This window comes from Diabrotica virgifera, chromosome 6 (assembly GCF_917563875.1).
Source record: "Diabrotica virgifera virgifera chromosome 6, PGI_DIABVI_V3a".
NCBI classification, from domain to species: domain Eukaryota; kingdom Metazoa; phylum Arthropoda; class Insecta; order Coleoptera; family Chrysomelidae; genus Diabrotica; species Diabrotica virgifera.
Genome location: NC_065448.1, coordinates 174,158,744 through 174,182,461, shown reverse-complemented (window position 1 = coordinate 174,182,461; position 23,718 = coordinate 174,158,744). Strand labels below are relative to the sequence as shown.

At 32.4% G+C, this 23,718-nt stretch overlaps 1 protein-coding gene across 1 annotated transcript in view; it reads left to right on the top strand.

Moving 5' to 3' along the window:
- The window catches only part of LOC114329915 (balbiani ring protein 3), a 298,548-nt gene extending 275,257 nt beyond the window's left edge, over nt 1–23,291 (top strand). Inside the window, exons 14-21 of the mRNA XM_028279193.2 lie at nt 4,238–4,501; nt 10,639–10,941; nt 11,004–11,183; nt 12,817–13,086; nt 14,893–15,144; nt 18,910–19,136; nt 19,614–19,856; nt 22,946–23,291. Coding sequence (XP_028134994.2) covers nt 4,238–4,501; nt 10,639–10,941; nt 11,004–11,183; nt 12,817–13,086; nt 14,893–15,144; nt 18,910–19,136; nt 19,614–19,856; nt 22,946–23,080 — 1,874 coding nt within the window. The 3' untranslated portion in view covers nt 23,081–23,291. The remainder of the gene's footprint in view (nt 1–4,237; nt 4,502–10,638; nt 10,942–11,003; nt 11,184–12,816; nt 13,087–14,892; nt 15,145–18,909; nt 19,137–19,613; nt 19,857–22,945) is intronic.
- Nucleotides 23,292–23,718: the final 427 nt, after the last annotated feature.

Sequence of the window (23,718 nt, the reverse complement as noted above, 5' to 3'; positions counted from 1 at the left end):
TGTGAGTGGTCATTCTTAAACTAAAAAAATATAATTTAAATTTAGTCTGATATAGGAAAAGGGTTACTGGGTAAGCTCTCAAGATGTTTCGGTCGGTTTGGTAATATTACCTTCTTTTTATAGAAAATAGCTCGTATACACTGGAGTACGACGGAAAAATGAAGGCGAAAACCCCCAAAATCGTTACATAAAGATTTTATGAAAGAAAGTAATATTTTATGCAGCTATGCTCATTTCTGTAAGAATATACCATTTTGGGTAGTCTTCTCTAATGTTGATAAAAGAGACATCTGTCTATGTAGGCACATTTATGTGAAAACATGGAGCTCATGTGTGGAAGCGGAAAACAAATCATTATGTTGCGCAGAAAAGACTGAAGAATGTATAGAAAGGAAATGCCAAGATTGTGTTCAAAAGCAGATTAGATTTTTGAAGTTTAACGGAGAAGACACAGCTACGTATTGGAAAGTTTTGTCAACATGAAGGCCGGTCTAAATCAACTCCGACGCAATTGATATTTTACCTATTTTTCATGTTTTTCTGTAGTCGTTTATATCAAAATGGAAGTGTTTTGTATAGTTTTATTACATACCAATTTTTATTTAATTGTTACGATCATAGATTTCAATTAACAGAGAATTACGTTAACACCGTGGACACTTAGTCAACTCCGAAGTCACATTTCCGTTTTTCGGAAAATATTTAAAAATGATCTCTGCTGGTATCATGGGTAAGTTGAATAGCTCATTTTATAAAAAATATTTAAAAATGAACTAATTCTAAACCATGTTTTAAATTAAATTTCTCTACCTCGAAATTGCCGTCTATTTTGGCGAATCACCCATATATGAGTCGATATAAAGGGTGTCCCGAAAAGACTGGTCATAAATTATACCACATATTCTGGGGTCAAAAATAGGTTGATTAAACATCACTTACTTATATACAATAGTACACATAAAAAAAGTTACAGCCCTTTGAAGTTACACAATGAAAATCGATTTTTTTTTCATATATCGAAAACTCTTAGAGATTTTTTATTGAAAATGGACATGTGGAATTTTTATGGCAGCAACATCTTAAAAAAAAATTAAAGTAAAATTTGTGCACCCCATAAAAATTTTATGGGGGTTTTGTTCCTTTAAACCCTCCAAACTTTTGTGTACGTTCCAATTCAATTTTTATTGTGGCATCATTAGTTAAATACAATGTTTTTAAAACTTTTTTGCCTCGTAGTACTTTTTTGATAAACCAGTGTTTATCGAGATATTTTGAATATTTGTCGAATCCACCACATAATATTTCATATATGGTTAAGTATGATTATAGACACCTGTTAATAATCTGAAAATTTATTTTTAACTTACATATTTAGGTATATTTTGAAAAAGAAGCCACATCTCGATAAAAGGTGACTTATCAAAAAAAGACTGAGACGCAAAAAAGTTTTAAAAACACTTTGTTTAACTAATGGTACCTCAATAATAGTTTAATTTGAACGTACACAAACATTTGAGGGGTTTAAAGGAACAAAACCCTCATAAAATTTTTATGTAAATGTATTAAAAAAGAAGCCGCATCTCGATAAAAACTGGCTTATCGAAAAAATACTAAGAGGCAAAAAAGTTCTCAAAATGTTGTGTTTAACTACTTCTACCACAATAATTAATTAATTAGAAGGTACACAAAAGTTTGGGGGGTTTAAGGGAACAAAACTTCCATAAAATTCTATGGGGTGGACAAATTTTGCTATAATTTTGTTTTAAGGTGTTCCTGCCATAAGAATGATACATGTCCATTTTCAATAAAAAATCTCTAATAGTTTTCGATATATTGAAATAAATCGATTTTCATTTTGCAACTTTAAAGGGCTGTAACTTTTTTTATGAGCACATTTGTACTAAGGTAAGTTAGGTTCAACCGAACTATTTTTGACCCCAGAATGTGTGGTATAATTTATGACCAATCTTCTCGGGACACCCTGTATAGCATGCATCATAGCAATATCATGATGTCTTACAATTGAATTGCGACGTGACCATCTTTTCTGGTTACTTTTTATGCTTACAGTTTTATTCATTTGATAAATTCAACTATTTTTATTATCAACTATTATAATTTTTTATAATCATATAATTTTTTATAATTATATAATTTATAATCAACTATTTTTAATGGGAATAAGCCACAATTTTACCAAAAAAATGATTTTATTAACGTTTCGAAGCCCAAATCGGGTTTCGTTGTCAAAATACAAAATACTACTAAAATAAACAAAAATGTTGTTGCTAAGTTAAAAAAATTCTTCTAATAATTTATTTAATCTGACTCATTTATATTGGCATATTCAGACGTATATTATACATTTTAAAGTAGAAGACTTTAAAATGATATCGCCAATATTTATGAGTTGCGTTCCTGGGACGACTTTACTAAAAGATAGTTCATTCGATTACATGAAATCAATCCCAACTCAAGAATATCCGTCACAAAAAAATCATAGCATGTGATCTGTTCTATTGACTTCCTCTTTCAGTATGGGTAACCACATCCTACTGCATTCTACCGAGGAATTTGCGACACAATTATTTTCATTTAGCATAATTAGAGCCGCTTCTTTGATTTTTCTCTTTTTACTATCTGATTCTTTCAGGACTATACTTGAATCTCTCCACTGTGTGTTGACATATTTGAAATCTATCAAATTCTCTATTTTTAATATAAGACTGATGTTCACTTATTCTAACGTTTAATGGTCTTGATGTTTCACCTAAATAAAATTGTTCGCATTCGCAAGGTATTTTATAAATGCAGTTCTTTGTTCTTTCTTGTTCATTGTTAGGTTTAGTTTTAGATAGAATAGATCTCAATATGTTTGTTGTTTTGAATGTTGTTGAAATGTTGAATTTATTTCCAATTGTTTTAAGTTTCTCGGATAGTCCTTTTATATATGGGATTGATATTTTCCTCGTATTATTTCTTGTGAGTGTTGTAGGATCCCACTCTAACAACATTCAAAACAACAAACACATTGAGATCTATTCTATCTAAAATTAAACCTAACAATGAACAAGAAAGAACAAAGAATTGCATTTATAAAATACCTTGCGAATGCAAACAATTTTATTTAGGTGAAACATCAAGACCATTAAACGTTAGAATAAGTGAACATCAGTCTTATATTAAAAATAGAGAATTTGATAGATCTCAAATATGTCAACACGCATGGGATAATGAACATAGAGTTCAGTGGAGAGATTCAAGTATAGTCCTGAAAGAATCAGATAGTTAAAAGAGAAAAATCAAAGAAGCGGCTCTAATCATGCTAAATGAAAATAATTGTGTCGCAAATTCCTCGGTAGAATGCAGTAGGATGTGGTTACCCATACTGAAAGAGGAAGTCAATAGAACAAAAATACCACTATTAGTAAGTCAATAACATATCGAGTTAGTACAAATTTTATATTTTATTATTACTTATTGTATATCTATATATTATTAATATTATTTATAATTTAAACATATTAAAGTCAGAATTTGGTATTAGTTTTTTGAAGGTAAATTAAATGTAAGACTTAATACTTATGATGTCGGGATAATATCACAAGGTTTTTTCCTGGTTTTCCCTCGTGATTTACTATGGAATCTCTAACGCGAGAATTTTACCGTCATCGTTGCATTTGGTTGTCTTTTTAAAGACAGATCACATACTATGATTTTTTTGTGACGGATATTCTTGAGTTGGGATTGATTTCATGTAATCGAATGAACTATCTTTTAGTAAAGTCGTCCCAGAAACGCAACTCATAAATATTGGCGATATCATTTTAAAGTCTTCTACTTTAAAATGAATAGTATACGTCTGAATATGCCAATATAAATGAGTCAGATTAAATAAATTATTAGAAGAATTTTTTTTACTTAGCAACAACATTTTTGTTTATTTTAGTAGTATTTTGTATTTTGACAACGAAACCCTATTTGGGCTTCGAAACGTTAATAAAATCATTTTTTTGGTAAAATTGTGGCTTATTCCCATTAAAAATAGTTGATTATAAAAATGCCACACGCAAATAGGTTCAGAACAACATCAGGTAGTAGGAATTAATAAAAGTATTGACTTGGGTCAAACAACAACTGAGGTTAAACAACATTTTAACAACAAATGCATGACATTTAAGCATTTAACTTTTTTTAATTAAAGTATGTATATGTAATTCCATCATTAACATTTTAGGTTGCCAGCATCAAAAGGCCTTAGCGCAACACCAGGCTCACGAATCGGGTATACCAGCAGGAAAAGTCTACATACCCGTCTGTAAGGATGACGGCAATTACGAACCTAAACAATGTAATCCTGGTAGTGGCGAATGTTGGTGTGTTGATTCTGCAGGTTTCGAATTATCTGAAACGCGAATCAAATCTACCAAAAAACTATCTTGTGATCCACCACCAGAATCTAAATGCCCAATGTATAAATGTAAAGAAAACTGTGAACATGGTAAGTATCCAAATTTTAGTTAGAATAACGGTAAATACGCAATCTCCTTCCTTCGTATTTATTAGGCCATGACCAGGGTTATGATGTCAAAAGAAGAAAAAGAAGAATAAGAAGAAATATTGTCCACACTAGGTGATTTAATGGCTCAAATAACTTTATTGAACATTTTATTTTGTCCTGATCTACCACTTCTTTTGTCACACGCCATTTTTTCCTAGAACCATGTTATGAATGTACAGGGTTATTCACTATATTTTGACACCCTTGTAAACTGCTTTATTTACAGAATTAGAAAAAAATGTAAAATACAAAAGTTATTCGATTTTTTAATTATGATTTTTTGACATATATATCGTACTAGTGACTTCATCCATTTGGGCGTGATGACGTAATCGACTATTTTTTTAATGAGAATAGGGATCGTGTGCTAGCTCATTTGAAAGGTTATTCAATTCCCTATTCAGTAATATAAACATTAACATGATTACATGATGTCCAAAAAAATTTTTTTAATTAATAATTAAAAAAAAAATTTTGGACACTCTGTATAAATAATGATCTTAATGTTTATATTACTGCATAGAGCAGCGGTTCTCAATCTGTGGTACATGTACCACTGGTGGTACATTTCATTTTTTGAGGTGGTACACAAAACGCAAAAGCAGCCAAAATCAGCACCACTATTATAGTTAATTAGATCACCTAATTAGATATGTATTTCAGTTAGGTGGTACCAAAAATAATAAAAAGTATTTGGTGGTACATGACACAAAAAGATTGAGAACCGCTGGCATAGAGCATTGAATAACCTTTTAAATGAGCTATAACACGACCCCTATTCTCATTTAAAAAAAATAGTCGATTACGTCATCACGCCCAGATGGATGACGTCACTAGTACGATATATATATATATATATATATATATATATATATATATATATATATATATATATATATATGAAAAAACAAAAAGATGTAGATCTTTGAAACACACTCAGTGATCAAAAGATCCACAGGTACTGGTTTGGACGACCACTCGTACGAAAACAAACAAATGAAATAGAGAATGCGGAAAAATCCCCTTACGAACAATTCACACATCCACTACTTCGGGCTGGGAAAAATTTTTTGAATAGAATCGAAGATCCAAACACCAGTTCTTAGAAATGTGTTTCGCCCTCTTCAACCTCTATGGGCTCATCGGTGAAGATGAGAGGTTGAATATCTTCAGACACATTCCAATCAAAAAACAACATTCGAGACCTAGACATAGCAGGAACGTAAATCTACGCCCAACCTGACAATGCCATTCTCAAGTTTTAATTCCCTAATTACTTTAGAGTAAGTAAGATAATGTTTATGAAAAAACAAAAAGATGTAGATCTTTGAAACACACTCAGTGATCAAAAGATCCACAGGTACTGGTTTGGACGACCACTCGTACGAAAACAAACAAATGAAATAGAGAATGCGGAAAAATCCCCTTACGAACAATTCACACATCCACTACTTCGGGCTGGGAAAAATTTTTTGAATAGAATCGAAGATCCAAACACCAGTTCTTAGAAATGTGTTTCGCCCTCTTCAAAAAATTTTTATTTTTTTTTAATTTTTTTTTTTTTTAATTTCGATTCTATTCAAAAAATTTTTCCCAGCCCGAAGTAGTGGATGTGTGAATTGTTCGTAAGGGGATTTTTCCGCATTCTCTATTTCATTTGTTTATATATATATATATATATATATATATATATATATATATATATATATATACTTTACTACTTAATCAGTAGACCCATTAGTACCTTTCGGTGTAGGGCCATTTATAATACAATTCATTAAATTACAATTCAATAAATTACAATATTTTACAATCTTCTGAATTGTCCTAGCTCTTAATATATATATATATATATATATATATATATATATATATATATATATATATATATATATATATATATATATATATATATATATATATATATATATATATATATATATATGTCAAAAAATCGTAATTAAAAAATCGAATAACTTTTGTATTTTACATTGTTTTCTAATTCTGTAAATAAAAAGCAGTTTACAAGGGTGTCAAAATATAGTGAATAACCCTGTATATTCATTGGGGCCGACCGACCGGCTCTGTCCCGTCATACAGCTGACCGACTATAATAACTTTTATTTATATTCAATTTAGAATGTGTGTACTGATTTTCAGCCTTAGTAAATGGATTTAATTACCTCCGCAGGTAAGCAACTTTGATACCCTCTCAGTAACCATTGTTCTACGTTTCGCTTGACCGACCGCAGTATGTTTCTCTACACAATCACGGTAATCAACTGTGAAATAACTAGCTTTAGTAAATTCAAGAGATTTTTCGGTGCCGCCTCTCCGTCTATAACGGTATCAATTTTGTTTTGGACTCAAGACAGTGCACCTTGAAAAAATCTTTCAGGGTTTCTTCATCATTCTGAGTTTATTCACTTCACTTATTTTGGAGGGAAGCTATACTTTATGGAGCCTTGATATTTTCGAGTGTCCTATTTCTCCGATGCCTTCTGCACGATTCTCTTTTTCTCCTCAGCTTCTTCTTATATTCACTCAGAGCTTTACGATAATCTTCTCACTCACCAGATCTTTCGGTAAAATAAAATTTTCGTCTTACTACAGTGAAATGACAAAAACATTTTTTAACAAGGTTAAAACATGTTATTTAAACTCACATTTACCGCCAAATATGTTTGATATACTTATTAGAGAAAAATGGTCAAATTTTCAGTACATATTTACCGATGGGTCAAAAGCCGCAAATGGAACGGGCTGTGCAGTGTTCCACGAAAATAAAAATTACCATCATCAGTATAGCTTACCCATTGAATGCTGAATATACACAGCAGAAATGATAGCAGTAATGTTTGCTCTTCAGTATGTACTACTGAATCCAACTAACAAGTATTATGTTAGGTATATTTACTGACAGTAAAAGCGTGGTGGACAGATTTAGTAACATTCAAACAGTCAAACACATAAACCACATCGAATTGAATATTCTTAAAACTCTGTTTGAAACTATACAATTAGGAGTAAGTGTAACAATTGTTTGGATTAAGGGTCATTCGGGAATAAATGGCATTAAAATAGTTGACAAATTTGCTAAATCAACTTATACAGTGAGCACGTAAAGGTTGGAATAAATTCATTTTCTCGAGAATGAACGATTTTGGAAAAAAATCCCGAAACAGGTCAATTTTTATTTTTAAATTACGACTTTTTGGCATATATATCATACTAGTGACGTCACCCATCTGGGCGTGATGACGTCATCGATGATTTTTTTAAATGAGAATAGTGGTCGTGTGATAGCTCATTTGAAAGGTAATTCAATTCTCTATTCAGTAATATAAACATTAACATAATTATTTATACAGGGTGTCCAAAAATTTTGTTTTTGGATTAAATTTATTGACATAAAAAGAAGAATATATGTAATTTATTTAATTCAAAATACATTTTACTGCTCTCAGAAAACAGAAAAAATGAATATTTAAAAAATAATCATTGATATTGGCTTAAATTAAATGTTCAAATTGTCACGAGGCTGGTGGGTGGCTGCTTTAATACTTATTGAATTTAAGCAAAAAACAACATTTATTTGCCAAAAAACATTTTTTTCTGTTTTCTGATAGCAGTAAAATGTATTTTGAATTAAATAAATTACACACATTCTTCTTTTTATGTCAATAAATTTAATTCAAAAAAATTTTTTTAGGCATCCTGTATAAATAATTATGTTAATGTTTATATTACTGAATAAAGAATTGAATTACCTTTCAAATGAGCTATCATACCACCCCTATTCTCATTTAAAAAAATCATCGATGACGTCATCACGCCCAGACGGGTGACGCCACTAGTATGATATATATGCCAAAAAGTCGTAATTTAAAAACAAAAATTGACCTGTTTCGGGATTTTTTTCCAAAATTGTCCGCTCTTGAGAAAATGAATTTATTCCAACCTTTACGTGCTCACTGTATAATCGGAGAAAAAATAAACAAAAATTTAATTCCAGCTTCAGTTATTGATACTTTTAGCAGACAAAAACTTAAAAATAATTGGCAATTGCATTACAGAGAATGTAATACTGGCTCAAATTTTGCTCATTGTAACCCTAGGATATCCTCAAGAAGATGGTTTTACACAGAATATAATAGACATTTTATAAAGACCAATAATCGGCTGAGAGCAAATCATGCTTTTACTCCATCTTACTTGCATAGAATCGGCTTGGCAGATACTCCCAATTGTACTTGTGGCAAAATCGGAGATCTAACATATGTCATATTAGAATGTCATTTACAGATAAATAACGTAAACGACCTTTATAAGGAATTAAAAAATTTAAAATGTTGTTTCCCAATAAACCATTTACAAATGATATGGAAATTCTTCATCTCATTTATAAATATGTTAAATTATGTAAATACGAGTTGTAAACTAGGAATAATTTGTTAATTTGGTTTTAAAAAGAAAAAAAATAATATATAAAAAAAAGAACGTATAATAAAATAATAATAACAAAAAAAATAAATAAATAAAAAAAGATAGATACAAAAAAAAGACAAGAAAAATAAAAAAACAAGTAAAAAAATAACAAAAAAAATAGAAGTTAAAAAGTGATTACCACAAACTAAAATATATAATAAAAAAAATATAATATAATAATATATTGTATCAAAAAAATAATATTGTAGTACTTATGTTATGAAATAAGAAATTTATGGCCATGAATCTGCAATCAATCACAAACAAGTCTGGCTAATTGGCTCTGCCAAAGCCATTGTTCAAGCAAAAAAAAAATTCGTCTGACTTTTGTACTTTGATTTCTCTCTCTCCAAGGCGCTATAGCCCAAATCGAGCCTTGACCTCCTCCAAACTGTGCCTTCAACCTTGCCGGTTCCGCGCCCATCTTCTACAGGTTCTCACGTGACCTTCCTTTTGGTCTTGCGACCTGCATGTTACTATCTAGGACTCTTTTCGGCAATCTTTCGGTCGCCATTATCACTACATGATCAGTCCATCGAAGTCTTTGAAGTTTAACGAATTCTGAGATCGTTGTCTCTTTGAATATGTGCTAGAGTTCATGGTTGTACCTAGATCTCCATGCTCCGGTTTCGTTAATAGGTCCAAGTATCTTCCTTAGGACTTTTCTTTTAAAGACTTCCAGCTTTCTCTTTGTCTTTTCTGTCATCACCCATGTCTCGCATCCATAACATACCGTTGGTCTAATAATAGTTTATAAACCCTGATTTTGAATCTCCAGTGGATGTTTTTAGAGCGGAACGAATTGTCGAGTGAAAAATAATTTTTGTTTCTCCTTACTATTCTCCTTCCAATTTCTGTTTTTTTCTGTTCCGTCTGTGTAACTTTCAAATATGTGAAACTCTCGTCCTCTAATTCAACTGTGCGTCTGTTTCATCTAGCTCTTACCTGTGTTAGCTTTTTTGTCTTTTGACTATTTATTTTTAGCCCGATCTCTTTTGTCACTATTTTAGTTGCGAATATGTTTCTGCCGCCTCTTCCGTTCTGTGAGACATAATGCTGATACCGTCTGCATAGGCGGCAATGTATATTGATTGTGCAAGATTATGCACTTTCCTATTGAAATTTCTTGATATTGTTTTAGAAGTGTCCTATTTTTCAAACTTGATTTTTTACGACTATAATTTGACGGAAAATAATAGTTTTTTTTAACAAATATTCATATTGAGTGTAGTTATTTTCTTTACTAATAGTATTATTAATGCTTTCTTTACGTCTCTGTATCTTGTGTTTTATGTTGCCGTTATTTGGATATATTCTATATTATTTTTCTTTATTTTAGTAAGAGTGGTGAGTTCTAAGAGTAGTTCATTATTGCTTCTAAGACTGTTCCATAAAAATTTCCAAGATTAGGCTAATGTCGGTTAAACCTGTCTCACTAAATATGCTCGTTTTTCTTCCAAAGCTGTTTTTCTTCTTCACCTATCTTCTTAGGGTGTCCAAATTTGGCGACCAAATTTGGCGACAAAATCCGTTAATTTTCTAATGGTGCTGGTTATTCTAACTAATTATGGTTTATAAATATATTTCAGGCTACGAAATTGACAAGAACGGCTGTAGAACTTGTGAGTGCATAGATCCATGTTCTAAGATAACCTGTAGAGGAGAAGGAGAGACATGCAGGCTAGTAGCAGTGGAATGCGTCAATTTACCTTGTCCTCCAGTGCCAATGTGTCTTCCCAAAAAAGAAAACCCATGCCAAAATGGTGAACCATTAAAACTGGGAAGTACCGAAGAACTTGTAACTTGTGGACCTGATTATGAAAACTGTCCGTCGTCTCACAAATGTCAACTAAGTCCTGTTGGAGAATATGCCGTATGTTGCCCTAAACCTAGTAAGTATTTAGCTTCACATAAAGTGGGCAATAATAGTCTCTAAATTTAAATATTATTTTAGGAGATGTATGCTTTGAACCATTAGATGTAGGAGCATGTATAGATGAAACAGAAGTCAGAAATCTAACGAGATTTTTCTTTAACTCAAAAACTAATAAATGTGAACAATTTATATTTAAAGGATGTCAAGGGAACCATAATAACTTCCATACAGAAAATATGTGCAACATAGTTTGTCCAGGTATAGCAATATTTTTGAAATGAATACTTCTTATCTCTCGGTATAATGTTTTGCAAGGATTACGAAATCCTATTTAGCGTCATTCCAAAAATCGAGGCGCGCCGAATCGAATTGAATAGAATCGAAAAACTAAAGAACTTAAATGTGTAGTGTTGTTACAAAAAATATTAACAGTAATAAGTAGACATAAAATTTCATTAACTTACATAAAGTATAGACTGTAGTAAAGGCATTGTGACAGGTGCTTATAGGATTGAAGAATGTGAACTTCTTCTTCTTAACGTGCCCTATCAAGTCACTTTGACGTTGGCGATTAACATAGCGAAACTGTCTCTATCTCGAGCTATTCTTTATTTCTGTCTACTCCCTGATATTCTTCAACCAAGAGGCCTGTTTTCTACTAATTCCTCTGCGTCCTTCGACTTTACCCATCATAATAAGTTGAAGAATATTATATCGGTCTCCCCCTACCGCGTGTCCAAAATAGGCCATCTTTCTACATTTGAAGTTATCAAGCAGCTCGCGAGCAGCATTTGCTCTCCTAAGACTACCACATTTGTCAGCATAGCCGTCCATGGTATTTTTAGTATACGTCAGTGCAGCCACATTTCAAAGGCCTCCAAACGATTAATTATAGATAGTTTTAATGTCCATACTTCGCCACCGTATAATAGGACTGACCAAATATAACATTTAATCATGCGCTTTCGAAGCTGAAGTTGCAAGTTATCATTACAGAAGAATGATCCCATTTTTAAAAATTTTGTGCGGGCTATCGCGATTCTACATTTTATTTCTTTATCTGGATCTAGTTGTTCAGTAATATGGCAACCAAGATATTTAAAACTAGGTAGGTACTCTTTAAGTTATGTGACCATCATCATATAACCGTGAATCTTGATGTGCCAAATGGCTAAACACCATGTATTTTGTTTTTGAACAGTTTATGTTTCTAAAGGCTAAACTCTCTTCCCACTGTATCAATGGCATTTAAAAGGCATTGTAATCCATTCATGTCATCACTTAAAATAACTGTATCGTCTGCATATCTGATTGCATTCATCAGAATTCCATTAACTTTCAAGCCCCATTCCAAATTATGCAGCGCTTCTTTAAATATTCTGACATTCTGATTTAAATATAAATTGAACAACATTGGGGACAGTATGCAACCCTGTCTGACACCTCTTTGTATTTTACATATTTGTGTTGATTTTTCATTTATGCAAGCTTTCGCTGTTTGAGGCCAGAATAATTTTTCTATGATTCGTGCGTCTTGACTATCAACTCCTTTATCTTTTGATCTTTCAATTAATTTGTGATGCTGTACTAGATCAAAGGCCTTTTCATAGTCAATAAATACAGCAAAGACGTCTTTCCTTTGATCTCGGCATTTTTGCAATAATAGATTTAGTGCAAAGAGTGCGTCCCGGGTTCCCAGTCCATTACTGAAGCCAAAATTGTGTTTCATCCTGACCTTCTTCACATTTATCTCTAATTCTACTATGGAGGATACGTAGAAGAATATGAACAAATTTTTCAAATTTCAATATAAAATTTTAATACAGGTGCAAAATCTTTGGTTTTTTCGTTTTGAGGAGATTTTCTTCAATATAACTATTTATGTTTACAGTGCTAACTCAATGCGAACGTCTCAGAGAAAAGAATCAGAAGGCTGCAGAGCATTACAAGAAACCAACGTTCACTCCTAGATGCGAACCCACGACTGGAGCTTGGCAAGCTGTTCAATGTCTAGAACACGTTGGTGTTTGTTGGTGTGTAACACCACAAGGAGAACCCTTAAAGGGTACTCTGACCAGAGGAGCAGAACCAGAGTGTAACTTTAGACAAGCAAGGCATTGGGCGACTGATAGGTCCGATTTCGTTTCAGAAGCTGACTTGGGTGAGTTTAACTAAACATTGTAAAATCCTATGCAAGGGTTATACAGTATGTCGCAAAAGTATATGGAATAAATTCATTCAATTCATTAAATTAAAAAATAAATTAACTAATTTAAACCCTGTATTAGTGACATCATTTCTGCATCCTGGCAAAATTCATGTTTATCCTGTCCGCTCTCTGATTACTTTTACCTAGTCCAAATTCACCAACACTGTCTTTGTGCCGACATTATCCTATCTTGGCATTAAAGCCTTCTTCTTCTTCAGGTGTCGTGTCCGTATTCAAACGTTGGCCGTCATCATGTTTACCAGTTCCTGAAACCTCTCTCTATCGGCTGCTGCGCGAAATAATTCTTCTACCGTGGAACCACACCATTGTGGTTATTGGTATAATATGGTATAATATTACGCAACCATCGAAGATTCTTTCGACCAATCCATCTCTTTTCATCCACTTTTCTTTGCATTATAAGGCGAAGTAGATAGTATTTACGCCCTCTAATTATATGGGCGAAGTATTCTGTTTTTCTCCTCTGTATGGTGTTTATGAGCAGACGTTCTGAATTCATCATTTGGAGAACATTTTCATTGGTAGTGCGCAAAACCCACGATATCTTAAGGATTCGTCGATAGCACCACAATTCGAATGCTGCTAATTTATTTAGCATTGCGGTTTTAGCATTAAAGTCTACAATTACTTATAATGTAAAAATAAAAATGTATACCATTTTTATTCAGTTGCAATGAGAAGGCAAAACAATCTTATTTTTCACTTAGAATACGGAGCGCAGTCCAGCACTCTGAATCGACGATTTTCGACTCTTGTTGGAGTCTCATCGGAGAGAATGTAGGCCTGCTACTCCATACTCTAAGTGACCAACACCGAGAGTTCATCCCCCACACCGCAACTGACGTGAATGGACTAGGTGACTAGCGTCATCTGGCAATTGAAAGATGAAGTAGTTTTTAATCCTAATAGCAATATTAATAATATTTAAAAATATTAAAATATTACTAAAAGATTTTTAAATTGAAAACTTATTGGTCCATTTCCCTGGTGACACCTCCAAGGCTTCTACAATATGCAAGCCAGATGGATGCTGCATTGAAGACAAAAGGGAAGGAATTCTACACTATGCAATTCACAACCCCCGTCTGCAGCTTGGTAAAGTTCCAACGAAAAATGGACCTAGTTACTCTATAGGAGTAATACTAATATAAAATAAAAATAAAAATGTATACCATTTTTATTCAGTTGCAATGCGAAGGCAAAATAATCTTATTTTTCACTTAGAATACGGAGCGCAGTCCAGCACTCTGAATCGACGGTTTTCGACTCTTGTTGGAGTCTCATCGGAGAGAACGTAGGCCTGCTACTCCATACTCTAAGTGACCAACACCGAGAGTTCATCCCCCACACCGCAACTGATGTGAATGGACTAGGTGACTAGCGTCATCTGGCAATTGAAAGATGAAGTAGTTTTTAATCCTAATGGCAATATTAATAATATTTAAAAATATTAAAGTTCCGTTGGAACTTTACCAAGCTGCAGACGGGGGTTGTGAATTGCATAGTGTAGAATTCCTTCCCTTTTGTCTTCACTGCAGCATCCATCTGGCTTGCACATTGTAGAAGCCTTGGAGGTGTCACCAGGGAAATGGACCAATAAGTTTTCAATTTAAAAATCTTTTAGTAATATTTTAATATTTTTAAATATTATTAATATTGCTATTAGGGTTGAAAACTACTTCATCTTACTTATAATGGTTTAAATATGTATATATTAAAAGCTATGATCTGTTTTAGTTTTGGAAGAATTAATGATGCAAATTGGATCATTTGACGATGAAGACGAACCATCAGATATGAAACTTGATGACGAAATGATGAAATGGGAAGTACCGTCTAAGGGCAGATGCGAATCTCTAGGAGGTCAATGTGATGACGAAGGAAAATTCCTGCCAACTCAGTGTGAAGAAGAAACATGTTGGTGTGTTGATGAGGCTGGAAACCAACTACCTAATACAAGCACTTTTATAAAAGGAGAAAGATTGTGCGGTAAGACTTTTTTTAATGGGTCATACTATAGAATTTACTAGGTATAATGAAATTAAGAACGATATCATGTGACAAAAATAGGTAGGTACATTTTTAATTTCAAGTGCTAAATAAAAATTCATTTCACTTATTCCCCGTTAGAGGGCGTTCTAACTATACTGCGATATAAATAGTTTTAATTTATATCGAGAAACTACGGTCGTGTTGGTGTAAATTTTTCTTCCTCAGAGCCTTCTTGGCAACAGGTAGACCTAGAAATAGTACTATCGGAGGATGGAGTGAGACAGATTTAAATCAAAACAAAACCGTAGATTTTCTTATTTTAAAAATTTATTTCTCGTGTTGTGTTTTCAAAATCTTTTTGATGTGCCTATCAGTGACAAATGTTGACGATCATCATGGCAATCTTCACTTTATCTGCAGCAACGCGGAAAATCTGCTCAGATGTTGTGTTGAACCAGGTTCTGAGGTTATTTTTAACCAGGATGTTCTTCTTCTTCCTGGACCTCGCCTTCCAGATATTTTTCCTTGCAGGGTGGTTTGTAGGATAGCATATCCAGATTCATTTCACATAATGTGTCCGAAGTATTGTAACTTTCGAGATTTGATGGTGGTCAGTAACTCTCGGTTTTTCTTCATTACCTTGGGGACCTCCTCATTTGTAGCTCGGTCAGTCCACGGAATTTTATATATTCTCCGATATAGCCACATCTCAAATACTGCGCCATTCAAAGATTCCAATTTTCTGCACATACCTTCGTTCAAGTTCCACGATTCGACACCATAAAAAAGGACAGAGAAGACGTAACATCCCAGTATTCTTACTTGTCAAGAGAAAGATTGTGACTCTTGAAGAAGGCTCCCAACCGGATGAAGGTGGATTTATAGACTAAGAGCCGCTATAGGTGAAATTTCCTAATCATTTTAGGCACGACGGGACCCTATAACTTAAATAGTAGAACCTAAAAGAAAAGGTTTGAACACTGTGCCGTCACTTTTCAGTGGCACATGCGTCGACAGTGGCGCATCAAACTTTCCACTTATGGACGGGATACATAAATTAAAAAATACCTTCCCTCACTACCAGGATTCAATTTTTTTCATTTATTTAAGTTCTATGTGATTGAGACATAAGATTCATCGTAATTTTAACCCACCACCCCCTTCCCCCTGCCCCCACCATCAAAAACTTTATTTTTCGATTTTATTTTTTTTTTGGTGGGATGCAATCAATTTTAAAATTTCAAAAAATTCACACGCATAGTTAAGGCTTTTATAAAACACGTCTATTTTTTATAGACCTGTAGGTTATGTTTACATAACCTCAAAAAATTTTTAAAATTTTTTTTTTGGAAAAAAATATATAACTTTTTTTTGGGGATAGCTACAGAACTAATTTTTTCTTAGTCTTGTGTATTTTATCAAACACTATATTTTTAAATTTTTTGAGATTTTTCTGTAACGCTGGTCACCTTCAAAAATCCAAAAAAACTGTTTTTTAAGGGGGTTTGGGGGGTTTGAACGTGTTTCTCCCATTTTTAAATATTCTAAAGGACTCACTTACTTCAAGTTACATATATCCTATAAAATCGAAATCGATTTGATATATTATGAAGTCTATAAAATAGGGAAAATCCCCCAAAACCCCCCAAAAAGCAGTTTTTCGGATTCTTGAAGGTGGCGAGCATTACCGGAAAATCTAAAAAAAAATTAGAAATATAGTGTTTGATAAAACACACAAGATTAAGAAAAAATTAGACCTGCAGCTATTCCCCAAAAAAAGTTATACGCTTTTTTCAAAAAAAAAAATTTTTTTTTAATTTTTTGAGGTTATGTACACTCTACCTACGGGTCTGTAAAAAATAGATATGTTTTATAAAAGCCTCAACTATGCGTGTGAATTTTTTGATTTGAAATCTTAAAATTGATTGCATCCCAGCAAAAAAAATAATAACGAAAAATGAAGTTTTTGATGGTGGGGGCAGGGGGAAGGGGGTGGTGGGTTAAAATTACGCTGAATCTTATGTGTTAATCACATAGAACTTAAAAAAATTAAAAAAAAATTGAATTCTGTTATTAAGGGAGGGTACCTTTAAATTTATTTGTCCCGTCCATAAGTGGAAAGTTTGATGCGCCACTGTCGACGCATGTGCCACTGAAAAGTGACGGCACAGTGTTCAAACCTTTTCTTTTAGGTTCTACTATTTAAGTTATAGGGTCCCATCGTGCCTAAAATGATTAAGAAATTTCACCTATAGCGGCTCTTAGTCCATTAGCTTTTTCGATGCTCTTCGAGCTTCTTATCTCTTGGTTGTTGGTCCATTCTTCATTTATTATGGTGACGAGGTAGGTGTAGTGCGTCACTCTTTCTACAGGGGTTTAGTTGACGTAGAGGTGACCTTCTGATATCTGTTTTTAAAACAGAATTTCATATTTATTAAATCAATTTACGATTAATAGTAAATATCCTATAGTTTGAATTCACAGAAGTTATAAAAAGAGCTATTTCTACTATTTAAATTTCATGCTAGCCCTAATCATGACTACTCCACCAGAAATTCAACTTTTGATGTTTATTTACCGATCCCGTCCACTGAGTTAGTAAATAAATCTAGGTATATTATATTCTGCACAAAAACTACATATATAGGTACAACCATCTCCCTTTACAACTTAGGTAAATCTGCAACAACTTTCCCTAAATTCCGCAAAATGACAGAAGCCTATCTATCTGAAAGACCATATCGATGGTTAAGAGCGCAGATATAGTATGTCCAAATATCTTAATTGTTGAGGAGAACGTTTTGAAGTTTTCGCGTTACTTTTTGTTTGATACTGCTGATATACGTTTGTCATACGTTTATCATAATGTTTGGGTAATAAGTTCGGGTATCATTATTAGCTTAATGTAGATATTTTTTAAAATATTATGTATTATTGGGTTAAAAAATATTTTTTTTGAAAATGTGTATGGACATACAACATAAGGCGCATGTTACTGCATGTCCGGTCAAATAATATTTACAGCCATGATAAGTTTGATCGCGTGAGCACTAACATTGTATGTCCCAAAACATACTATGTTTGTGCACTTCCAAACGGACATAAAATATCTGTGCAAGTCGGTTTTTAGTACAAATGGGAAATACTATATTTTGGCAAGGCCGTTTAACCCATTTACAATCATTCTGGACTTACAATAATTATGCAGAACATTCATATGACCCTACTGAATATTTTTATAATGTTGTCTTAAAATCAGCAAAAAGTGGACATACTATATCTGTGCTCTTAACCATCGATATTATTCAGTAGAAGAGTTTCTTAATGAACAACTAAGAAATTACATTACATTTCTTTATGTACAAGTAACTGAAGTGACTACTAAAGTATTTTTATCTATATTTGGGCATGATATGCTGTAACTCAAACTTATTAGTTAGGTACTATTCATTATGCAATTTGCCATTTACTTAAATTTTGCAACAGATTGTTTTTTGTTTTATTTTATTATATTTTATTTTGTAAAATTGAGGATTTATGTTTGAGTAATAAATTGTAATTGATATTGGTATTTAGTATTTTCTAACTTTTGGTAAGCTTTGTCCATAAAATTGTGCAAATTTCAGTGAAAATAAAGCATATTTCCAATTCTAGTTGTAAAAAAAATTATAGTGAATATCTCACATGTCTGAAGGACTTAAAAATATTTAGGTATTACTTTTTTATATTCATATCTTATGGTTATTATTATAATATTTTTAGTGACTACACCCGTGGAAAAGGCAGAAGTTACGCTTGGATTTAGAGGAGAATTCGACGATATATCAGCCATTCCGGTAGTCAATCAAATAACAAAAGTTATCAAAAGTCTTAAAGGAAACATTAACAGTGAAGGAATAAAAGCATCCACCACACCTGACGCGCTTTATATTAAATTCTCACTAATTGGTAGCAACAAAGTAGACATTGCTTACAAACTTGAACAAATGGTAAGTTATTATATTAAGCTGGCATCCAACGGATCGTTGCATGGCACGCCTTCAGAAATAGAAAATATGTAATATAAAAAATAAAAACTAAAGACGGAAATCATCGCAACGTGAACTAGCGGTATTTCCCTCAGAATTTGTGATTTACGATACTTGGACAAAGACCGAACCCACTACAAATGACGGCACGGAGCGGTGTGACATATTTACTTTTTGATAAGATCACTCGGACCATGATTGTACCCTCGATACTCGAAGAGACAGGCATGATCAGACCGATTTGATTAAAAAGTAAATATTTATTTATTTCACAGTAACGCGGGGTGCCAAACGTGCTCTCTTTTCTTTTCACTATTATATCCTTCATTTCTCTTTGCCGACGTAAACTGGTAAATAGTGCCACGCCACACTCTATTAAATCCCGGCTTTACAAAAATTATTTTTATATTTTAATTTATTTACTGCTGTTTGTTTTAGATTATGCAGCAAAGATTGCCTGGCTTGACAGCAGACATAACAAGATCCAGAGTAATCCACAAGCTCCTTTCTCAAGACGGAATAAATTCTGATAATCTGATCGCATTGGAGCAACGGGAGGTTGTGGCTCAATCGCCGGTATCTGTTGTTGTTCCCTACCACACTGCGCTAATTGTAACAGCAGCAGCTTCTGCGTTTGTTATTTGTGTTTTGACTCTTTTGGTGCTCCTATATAGAAGAAAAGTAAGTCACTATTACTTCTAATTGAGAGATGTGCGTTTTAGTGTATGTCTTTAAAACGTGGATAAATTTCAAGAAACTTCTCTTACTTAAAGAATTATGACGACCACCATCTTCATTACTATCACCAGATTTAGCCATACGGCTCACACTTAAAAAGCTCTAAAGTTCCTGTGGAACCTGTGGTAAATGTGTATGCTACTAGGTATTTGGTCTACTACTTTATTTGGGAAGCCACAATTTAAGTTTTAAATTAACTCGACTTCCACCTCGGAAATCGTTATTGCGTTATTTGATAACGATTATATTTTAATAAAGATTTCCGAAGTGGAAAAGTCAAATAAATTTAATTTAAAACTTAAATTGTGGCTTATTCCCAAATGAAATAGTAAATTGCATAAGATGCCACCAGGAAATAGCTTCAGAACAATATTAGGTATTTGGTATCAACGAATTCTGTTACTTGGAAGCAAGATAATGACAGCTCCTTTGGGGCATTTTATTGACGTGATGTATACTACTCAAAATTGGTTTTTGGGGCATTCTGGTAGATTTTAATTTCTTGGCTAATGTATGTTAGCTTATTTTATCAAATACTTGCTTCATCACATCTATACGTATAGACCGGTATATCAAATTATTTTCCCAATTATCTCAATAGAAAAATTACATCTAACACAAATTTATTTTGGGAAAAACTTTGGCTTACCTTATAGACGGAGAGCTAGAGCCGAAAAATCATCGTCGTAAGTAATATGGAGTTTTTCCTGTGAAATGTGTCCATTGTATATTCACAATTATGACCCCTTTCAGGCTGACACCTCAGTGGATACAGGAAGTAGCAATAAAGGGATGAAAGGGGAAAGTTAGTGCAGTCGTTAAAGGTTTTCACCTCCTATTTTGTTAATCCTCCATCGATTGCATTAAAATTGGTGACTAGTTAGAGCATACCTCAAGAAACAAAACTGATTTGGTGCCAACTTGCACTTTTACCCTGGGGGTGGATACCACCCCTTCTCGGGGTGAAAACTATTTTATTAAAAATAACCCCACAAATCGATAGGGGGACAAATTTTAAGCAACATTTGTTATATCAAGTTATTAAAATAAATCAATACTTTTTGAGTTATTAAAGATCAAAGATTTGAATTTTTCGTGAAACAAATGCATGGAGTAAAGCGGTTTTTCATAAATAATTAAAAAACTATAAGTTTTAACAAAATAATTATGATTACCAAAATTGAAGATAATAAAAAATTCAATAGATTTGTTATGTGAAAGACCTTTTAAAATTAATTAAAAGTGAGTTATAATTGATTGAATATATATTTTTTTCGGCTAGTACTCAAATCTAAGTATGAGTATTCAAGCGTAAATAACGGGAAAACGATGCATTTACTAAAATATACATACTTACTAAACACTTGTCAAAGTACTCAAGAATACCTTTTAAGTGAGCTCCAGATGAAGTTGATAACATCAAAGATAAACAAGTGATAATGAAAATAAGAGAACCCTTTCGAAATTTTTAGGAATAAGTGAAAATTAAAACATACGCTATTTATATATTTATTTTGAAATTAGTTAACAGAATAATTTTCAAAGGAATTTCGGGAATGAAGTTAGGATTATAATTTAATAATTAAATTTCAATTTTTAATAATATTTAATTTTTCTTTTGCAGTTTTCAATGTTTTTTCACTAATTAATTTCACGGCAGTATCTGTATCAATTGTACAATTTATTTTAAGCACGCAAGTGTATTCTGTTGCCATGTTGAAAACAGTTATATTTTTTGTAGTATATAATATCTATATCTTCAATACAAACGCCGACTCCGAAATGACAGTAGCAAGTATGTACATACGTATACATTAGCGTCTATTTAAGAGCACATGCGTGAAGTTACGGATGATAAAAAGAACATATTAATTAATAGTATGTTAGTAAAATATTATTTTTATATTATTTTGAATATTATTAAATTTTTTTCTATCAATATAAACTGAATATGTCCAGAAATTGGGGATGTCCAATAATCAACATTTGACATATTTATTCGAATACATTTTTGCTAAATTTTACATAAATGTCTTAAAACAATTTATAAAAACTTATATAAATAATATAATAATTAAGCTCCAAATTTTTGGAGCCTAAACTTTGAAAAATGTTTGTAGCATAATGTTTAATGGTACCAACTTCTCCGGGCGCTCATTTGATACATTATTCTGAGTACTTTGACAAGTGTTTGGTAAATATATTTTATAAAATGTATCGTTTTTCTGTTATTTAAGCTTGAATACATACATTTAAGTACTAGCCGAAAAAAATATACATTCAATCACCTATAACTCACTTATAATTAATTCTCGAAGGTTTTTCGAATAATAAATCTATTATATTTTTTATTATCCTCAATTTTCATCATTATAACTTTTTTGATAAGACTTATAGTTTTTGAGTTATTTATGAAAAACCGCTTTACACCATGCATGTTTTTCATGAAAAATTCAAATCTTTGATCTTTAATAACTCAAAAAGTATTGATTTATTTTAATAACATGATATAACAAATTTTACTTAAAATTTGTCGCTCTATCGATTTGTGGTGTTATTTTTAATAAAATAGTTTTCACACCCGAGAAGGGGTGGCTTTTCCATCCCCAGGGCAAAAGTGCAAGTTGGCACCAAATTAGTTTTGTTTCTTGAGGTATGCTCTAACTAGTCACCAATTTTCATGCAAATCGATGGAGGTTTAACAAAAGAGTAGGTGAAAACCTTTAATGACTGCACTAACTTTCCCCTTTCATCCTTTATTGTTACTTACTGTATCCACTGAGGTGTCAGCCTGAAAGAGGTCATAAGTATCAATATACAAGAGACACATGTCACATGCCAAACTCCATATTACTTATGACGATGATTTTCCGGCTCTAGCTCTTAAACTATTAACATATTGGCCGATATTGAGTTACTAGCTATCATGTGAAACATAATAATTTATTAATATCACACAGAATTGTTTATACAAATTTACAAGATCTTCAATGGATCTATTATACCTATATTTATGAGTATCTGGTTTTTAGATGACCAACAGCCTGAATCCGCAAAAAATTCCACCAGAAAACAGATTCATAACAGCTACCAACCAACCAATATACATTGAGCTGCCTAACGAAAAAGGACTCTTACAAACAAAATCCAGCATAAGCAACACCTAATATTCTTTAGATGTTACTAGCAATAATTGTAATATAGTACCTTACTACAATAATTTTGAAGAACAATTATTAATATGCCATTTTATAAGAACCTTTTGTGATTAGAAAGTTAATTATAAGACTTCATAGTGTGTATTTTCTTGTACAGTTTAACCTATCTATACGGCTGTCTTTAAGTTATTTATGAAAATAAATTCTGTATATAAGTTTACTCTAATTGTTTTTATAACACCAAATCAAGTACCCAAGAACTTTATCATAACCGTTATAATTGTAGCCCTAACATATATATGGGATACTTTTGGTTTCGTGAAAATTTTGTATTTGATATTATAATTCTGGTCAGTGGCGGCTCGTGGTAATTTAAGGAGGGTGTTCAATTAAAGAATGTAATTATACAAACGGTGAATAAGAGCCGCAGGCGAAAAATTTTTGGGGCCTCGCCAAAAGATGTTCTGTAAAATGAAACCTATCTTTGACCCGATTAGTCAGGATGTCACACACTTTTTTTGTTTTGTGCAGAATATGATACCTACTGAATGATGGCGCTTCTTCGGTGGTGAAGGTGGAGGCAGAAGTTACGAATAATGAAATGGCTTTGTCAAAACTGTTTAAAAATCCGTTTATTTTAACGGCAT